The following is a 7,869-nucleotide window of genomic DNA, read 5'->3' as shown; positions in this document are numbered from 1 at the left end:
CGGCTGGGTTTGCGGTGGAAGCCGAGGGCGAGGCTGGCTGCTGGGGCCGGGGTCCCGGCGGCTGGGGGGAGCGTGGGTGGCGCTCAGAGCTGCCGGCTCCGGCACCGGCTCTGGAGAGGCGGAGAAGGGTGATGCTTTATGGGTTAGGAGCTCGGAGGCCTTTCCCCGGGGAACAAGGCGATCCCTCACACCTCCTTTCCAACCTCCTTTCCAGGGCAGAGTAACCCCGTGCCCCGCCCCTTTCCTGTCATCCCTGGGCCACCGCAGCGACAACCCGAAGAGGGCGCATCACAATAGGGCGGTGAGTAAGGCTCCCAGTTTGGGGATGAGGTGGTGGGGGAGTCGCCCTTTGGGTAGAGGATGAGACACCTGTAATGTGCTGCGTGGTTTTATCCTGTAACCGTATCAACAATGGTAAAGCTCTGTTTGCCTCTAACTTGCCCAGAAAAGGTTCTGATTTATTCTCTGGGACTTGCGTAGTCTTATCACTTCTTGTATTTGGGAATGGGCTTGTATTTGGGATTTCGCTTAGCAGTTTGTTAGTGCTGGCCAGTGTGCCTAGCCTCGGCCTTCACCGGATTCCCATTTCTTTTTTCTCAGAATTTTGAATCTTGGCCCTGATAGAATTACTGGTTTTCGTCCCTTATTTGGAGTCCATGACATGCTAAAACCAGTTTTCCACTTTGTGCACTTAGTATATGAAATTATTTTATAGCCGTGCTTTAAGAGTCTCCATGCTTTTTATTTAAGTTAACAATCTGAATGAAACAGTACAATGTATTGATTGGCAATTGGGTGTCGTTCTTTTCTTCCCTGCTCCCTTCTCTTTTCTTACCTCCACTAGCCAGATTTGATCAAAACTTTTTAGAGAGAGGGTTAGCAATGACTTTGAATGAAAGAGACTGTAGATATTGGAATAAAAGATATAATAAAGCACGCAAATGTAAAAGCTAAAAAGAGTTTCTGTATGGGAGAGTCCATCTAGAATTCAACCCTGGGCTTTGAACCAAGAACTGATACTTGAATGTTAAGCAGAAAGTGGTAGAAAATACTTGGAAAATTACTTACAGTAGATTAACATTGAATTAGTAAAGTTTTTAAGGAGAGTCTTTTTTCGAGTTTTTATGCTTAATAATTTTCTCTAACATAGAGCTTATCTAGTTAACTTTTATTCTTATGAGTGGAGAGAAAGTAAGAAGGGAGCTTCAGAAACACAGCATATGGTAAGGATTCAGAGTGATGAGTTCAGAAAGTTGCAAACAATGTTTTTGAGTTATTTTTTCACACTCTCAACTTCTAGGTCGGGCTTTTTACCTCCTCTGTGTTATTCTCCAGCAGTCTGAATTTTGTTCAATTTCATTCTTTCTGTTCTTCAAAGACTTGTATAACTTTTTTTAAACTATTATTATATGAAATCACAGAGAACTGTGGTCTGCTTGTGGCCTCTTAACATTTAAATGGCCTACTGAAGTGTACAAGTGATTGAAAATACTATGCATCTCTCAGAGAGATAGGAGTCAGTGACATTCACATGCCTTCGGGTACCAGACAGGTAATGAGCATGTCAGATGCACTAGAGAGCTTCTTCTGTCTTGTTTGAGAGGCATCAGTATTCAAGTCCACCTGAATACTGTATACATGAATGTGGAATCCGTCTTCAGCATTCTTAAAAGACTATAGGAACTCTAGAATTTTAAATATAGTCTCCTGATTTTTTTTAAAAATATTGGCAAAAACAAAAAGTTTCATGTGGCCCAACCAAACATACTTGTATTTTGATCTTTAACATATGAAACTATTTTAGAGTTATGTTTTATATCTGGTTTAAAAGTTGTATTATAGGCCAGAATTAATTTAATAACTAGAAGCAAAGGTTTAAATCAACTATGTCAGTTATTTTGGAATTGCAAACTTTTAGAAGAATTGGGGAAAATGCCAGATTAAATTAAAATCAGAAGATGGGTTCAATGCCCATTATATACAGTGCTACAAATTAAATGGGTACTTTCTGCAGTAGTCTCTTTTTTGTGTACACTTTTGCTTTTGTAGTTTATTACTGGCTTGAAATTAATAAATGGAAAAATTCCAGAAAAAAAGCCCATAAATTTCAAATTGCATACTGTTCCAAGTACAATGATAAAACAGTTTCTCCCACCATCTTTCCTGGAGCATAAACCACCCCTGCATGCAGGTATATCTGACCAGAATGTGCTACCCATCCATTTGCCACTTTAGTAGTCATTTGGTTATCAGCCTTGCTGATGAGTTCACAGTGTGTTCAGAAAACCTTTCTTTTATTTAATGATGGCCCATGGTACAAAAGTAGTGCTGTTAGTAACTCATATGTCAACAAGAAACCATAAAGTGCTGCTTGTATGTGAAAAAAGGGAAAGTTCCTGACTCAAAGAAAAAAGCATATGCCAAGGTTGCTAGAATGTGTAACACTGCAGTCACAGAACCTTTTACCAGGGTATATTGTTACATTTTTTTTTTTTACCTTTTTATTGTTAATTATTGTTGTTACTGTGCCTAACCAGTGAAGTTTCCCATAGGTATGTTTATGTAAGGAAAAACGTAGAATACCTGGGATGTGATTCATTTGGTACTAGTCACAGTTTCAGGCATCTACTGCTTAACTTGGAATATATACTTTAAGAGGGGACTATATTAACATATTTACTATGAGAATAACTGACGAAAAACTTCTCAGTGTTTATTATTAGATTTGTAAGTATCTTAAGAGCAAATTGGTTTATTTAGAAGGTTGCTATTATACTTGTACCTATATGTAAAATTAAGTCCAGGAGACCCTCTACAGTCCATTTCAGGATTCATGTACTTATTATTTGTTGTACCTTCTTACACATTGTGTCGCTGGACATTGACTTTTACCAAAGGAAATACAGGTCCCCTGGCACATGGGGAGAACAAGAAGGTTGGCAATGGGATGAAGAAAGTTCATTGATTTAGATTACTTTTTTTTGTAAGAAGAATGGGTACTTTGGTTAAACTTTGTGCCCAATACATTGTATGACTAATAGCATTTGTGGAATTAAAGCTTGTGGATTAAAACTCATTTACCCATTAGTAGGAAGTACTTTAATCACATAATCTGCTTCATGCTTTGTTGGGCTGTGAGGAATAGGAGTTTTATAGGTCAAACTCCAGTCCCAAGAGATGGGTCTTACAAAGTGAAGGTCTTTATCTTCATGGTAAAGGCATGAGAGAAAGCTAGGTAAAGAAGAGTTTGGAAAAGGAAGATGGAGGAGCTAAATACCCCTCTGTTACTGTGCAGTTGTACAAACAGGACTGACCTTCACAGCTGAGTTTATTATGATTTGTATAAAGACTGCAGAGGGTATTGTTTTTTAAGTCAGGACTTTTGAGGGGTTTATATACTAGATTTTCTTCTTTTTAGCTCTGTCTTTTCAAGCTCAGCTATGCTAATATCTCATCAGCTCCCTGCTTCTCTCTAGAGCAAGAGGTGAAAAGAGAAGACACATACTGTATTTAAAAGATGTTCCTATTTGAGAGTTAAAAATTTTTTTTTTAGGGATTTGTTTTATGTTTGTGCAGATTGTACCTGTTTGTAGGGGGCGGACCATCATCCTCCCCATGTTTCTATGGTGACTTATAAAGTAGGAAATGCTCTCTTGCAAGTAGCTTTTTGCCCCCCTCCTCCCACCCTCTGAAATGATTTTTCAAAGGATTAGAAGAAGGGGTTGAATGGATTGTCCTCAGTGCCTTTGGTTCTGTTTTTGGGTCTCTTGATTCTTAGGACATACATTTTCAATATATTCATCTGTATGGTAGGTTTATCTGAGCAGGCTGGACCTCTGTGAGGGAGAAGGAAATGGAACATCTCCATGTCTAACTGGGTAAGTTTAATTTACAATTGAAGTGATTTACTGTTTGGCCAGTGACTTTGATTATATTTTTAATCCTCATCTGTCTTAACTCCTTTATTTTGTTTTTTTGTTAGTTTGAAGTAAAATTATGGCAAAGGTAGGGCTTGGGGGAAGAGATAGTTGCAGATGTTTGTAGTAGAGGAAGAATTGTAAGTTGTTTTTCCCTAATCCCAAACTCTAACCTGAACTCTAAAATGCTCTGAAAATATGCATCCTTCTGAGCATCCACTTTTTGATCGACCTAGTGGTGTTTCATGGGTAAAATTACCTTTAGAGTATGTATATAGGATGTTTATGAAACATAAATGAACTTGTGTTTAGTCTTGGGCTCCCTTCCCAAGATACTCGTATATGCAAACATTAAAGAATTTTAGGAAAAAAATCCACAAATCTGTAATCTGAAACACTTTTGGTCCAAGACATTTCAGATAAGGATACTCAACCTGTTTTTGAGTTTTATTTTTCTCTCTTTGATAGAATGTTTATTAGGGTTCAAGCTAAAGTTTCAGTTTCCTTAATATGGCTTGTTGGTTTACTTTGTGGTCCTTAAAACTGATACCTCCTTGCTAAGAAGGTAGCAGACTAGAACTCAGAGGTAGAAGATAAGCAATTGGAATTCAGAGATGCTTTCAAGAGAAAGATTAAAAGCTTAGTAAAGTTTTTCTGTAGGCAGTAGGAATGCAGTGAGTCAAGTACAACTTTAGAGTATTTGGATTAGAATAGCTAGAGTCTGTGATTACATTCTGAGTCTGAATAACTCCAGAATCTGAAACATTTGTCATCCTAAGCACTTTGGTTAATGGATACTTAACCTGTATTTGAAATAGTAAAACATAAAGAGGAAAGACTTTGTTAAACATTCAGTCTTATGTCACAATTTCTGAAGATTGTAAGGTATTGTTGTTTTTATATTTGCCAATGAAAGCAAAGATACCTTACTTTATTAATAGTTTAATTGTATTCTGTTTAAAAATGTAATGTACCTGATTATTTGATATCCCAGGAAGATTAGTGGTATACATTTGTGTGTATAACCTACACACAATAAATCCTCTGTATATGTTAAGTGATCTTGAGGTTATTTAATGCTTAATTCAATGTAAGTTCTGTACAAATAGTTGTTCTACTGTATTTTGAAAATAGTGACAAAAACTCTACAACTTTGAGTTCATTATATCTGTGGGTGTTGAACATGAGAATTGTAGTGTGAATCCTAATTGGTCTTAATAATAAAAACGCGGAGCCAGATATTGGGACAAATGCTGAAAGATCAGGGAGACAGGAGCAAGCCACAGCCACCTCTTACCTCGCCAACTCCTTAGCCTGAAAGGGGTGAGTTCCTGTCTCCTTCCACCTTATATTCCTCTCTCTGCCCAGCCATATCACTTCCTGTTTCCACCTTCCTAGTGCTGAGATTAAAGTGTGTCTCCCAAGAACTGGGATCAAAGGCATGAGATCATAAGTGTTGGGATTAAAGGTGTGTGCCACCACTGCCTGGCTTCTATGGTTAACTACTGGCTAGCCCCACACTCTGATCTCCAGGCAACCTTTATTTGTTAGAGTACAAACAAAATATCACCACAGAGAGTACAGAAGGTTCACTACTCATTTTTATCTTTGTAGTTGAAAGAAATGATGTATTAATATCTGGGGGACATAAGATTAACATTTAGTATTTGGCTGTGTATAGTATGAGAGAATGTCATAGTGAATCACTGATTACAATACTGCTTGATTAGAAACTATGAATAATAATTTTCTAAGGTCATTTAAAATTATGATCATACTTTTATTCTTGAGTTATTTTGGAATCATTTAGGTTTGAGTTTAAAGCTCATTGTTAAGCTTTTTGACATTAAAGTTACTTAATCTCTGTAAAAATTTGTTTCCTCACATGAAAATGTGTATAGGACATAATTGTTAGGGATTTAAGGATGAAAGGAAGAGTATTTTAAAATGTTATGTAATAGTAGGACAATATATCATTATAAATGGTTAGCACTTTGGCTTTTCTTTATTTATGCCCAGAAGATAGCATATTGGCCTTGTTGCCCCTACTTCTCTGCCTGCCTACCCTGTGTTCTTGAAGCACACCCATCAGTTAACTTATGCACATATCTGCCCAGCTCATTTGGAGAAGACAAGTTCAAATTGTTATTTATAGCCTTTGGCAGTGCAATTTTTCCATGACAACTTCAGAAGTTTTTTTTTTTTTTTTTTTTTTTTTTTTTACTTTATTCCAATAAATATTGAAGGAAGCCTTTCTTGTTTTTCATATTGGTATCCATTATCTGATATTTAGTATTCTATATAGTTTGAATGCCAGGTAGAAAAGAAGAGGTGTTTTGAAAATCGTCCATTGGAATGTTTTTTAAAAACCAAGACATTCATTAATTTAAATTATTTTATTTTCCACTTTAAGATATCCGTGATCATTATTACCTGTAATGAGTAGAATGTTCTGGAATTTTTGCTTGGAGACTATATAAAATGACAACTTAAAAGTAATTTTTCAAAATTATAATTATTGTGGGTTGTAGAGGGTGTCCATACCACAGAGCATATGTGGAGGTCAGCTTGTGACATTAGTACTCTTCTTCTACCTTCACATGGGTTCCCGACTCTGAACTCTGCTCACCAAGCTTACAGTACAAGCACCTTCACCCACTGAGCCCTCTTGTCATCCTCCCCACCTCCCCAAAAAAATACATTTTAAATCTCAGTTACCTAAGAAAGAATTGTAAATAAAAGTTTGCAACAAATAATTTTTATGATCTTTCTCGTTTTTGGATGAACATACAAAGTTCTGACTTATTTTAAAAGTAATTATTTCATTCAGGGCAGTTTGTTTTACAGAGTATGCGCTTGAATTTAATTTTCTAATGTCTAGAAAGCAAATGGTGCTGTCTACTCCTTTTAACTCATTTATTCATTTAGAGGGTTTTTTTTTGTGGTGTGTGTGTGTGTGTGTGTGTGTGTGTGTGTGTGTGCGTGCGCGCGCGCGAGCGAGCGCTTGTTCCCTTTTTATCAAACTCAAGTCCTTGTGCTTTGGCATGCTAGCAGGCTCTACCACTGAGCTGCATCCCTAAGCTATGGACAGCTGCTTATAGAAGCCTGTAACTTACCATATGATAGTTAATTGTAGGACATTGTTCATTTTTTTTTAAGTTCTCCCAAATTGCTAGTTTCTTCTTTAAAAGAGAACATTTTTAAAAGAGACTAGCAGAACTATCAAACCATAATATTTAAAAGTACTGTAAAATAATTAATGCTCTAAAAATTTGGAAGAGAAAACTGAAGCACATGTGGATCAAGACCTCTTAGCTGATTAAGATAGTAAATAATACCTAGAAATGGGAAGGCTGAGCCTATAATGTAGATTGACAGTTTGCTGAGTGTTTTGACCTAGTGGCCACTCTGGTGAGTTTGATGTACTACTTTATGAGATGTGTGAAAATGTTTATCATGCAGTAGGAAGAAGACATTAGAACATCTATTTATATTGGTTTTGTTTTTGTTTTTGTTTTTCAAAACAGGATTTCTTTGTGTAGCCTTGGCTGTCCTGGAACTTGCTCTGTAGTCCAGGCTGACCTTGAACTCACAGAGATCCGCCTGCCTCTGACTCCCAAGTGCTGGGATTAAAGACATGTGCCACCACCACCTGGCATATATTGGGTTTTTACTGCATTTTTTTTTTCATTTTCTTTTTTGTATATTTGTACTACATATGTAATACTGCTATGGTAGGATATGTAAATTATATATATAATTTGTTAGTTGAGCTCAAAATGCTTTAAGAAAGAGTAAAAGCTGCTATATTTTAGATATCTATGCACATCTAGTGAATATTATCTAACGGTAGCCCTAAACAGATGTTAATTTGAAATTGTTTTATGGTGAGAACTTTAAAACACTTCTTGTAAAATTAGATTTCTTTGGAGTTTTTTGGGTTTTTTTTCTG

General features: G+C 36.6%; 1 protein-coding gene across 8 annotated transcripts in view; it reads left to right on the top strand.

Annotated features, from left to right (window-relative positions):
* The window catches only part of Btbd10 (BTB domain containing 10), a 60,443-nt gene that overhangs the window by 853 nt on the left and 51,721 nt on the right, over positions 1 to 7,869 (top strand). For 2 of the 8 annotated variants that reach the window (XM_015997334.3, XM_015997333.3), the window contains exons 2-3: positions 215 to 301; positions 3,814 to 3,878. Coding sequence is in view for 1 of the 8 variants with exons in the window: in XM_042282122.2 (XP_042138056.1) it covers positions 412 to 414; positions 3,814 to 3,878 (68 nt within the window). In the remaining 7 variants the exon portion in view is untranslated. The other 6 variants (XM_015997335.3, XM_006978611.4, XM_042282131.2 and 3 more) reach the window with 4 other exon arrangements.

Source organism: Peromyscus maniculatus, chromosome 1 (assembly GCF_049852395.1).
Source record: "Peromyscus maniculatus bairdii isolate BWxNUB_F1_BW_parent chromosome 1, HU_Pman_BW_mat_3.1, whole genome shotgun sequence".
Lineage (NCBI taxonomy): Eukaryota > Metazoa > Chordata > Mammalia > Rodentia > Cricetidae > Peromyscus > Peromyscus maniculatus.
This window is presented reverse-complemented; position numbering and strand designations above follow the sequence as displayed.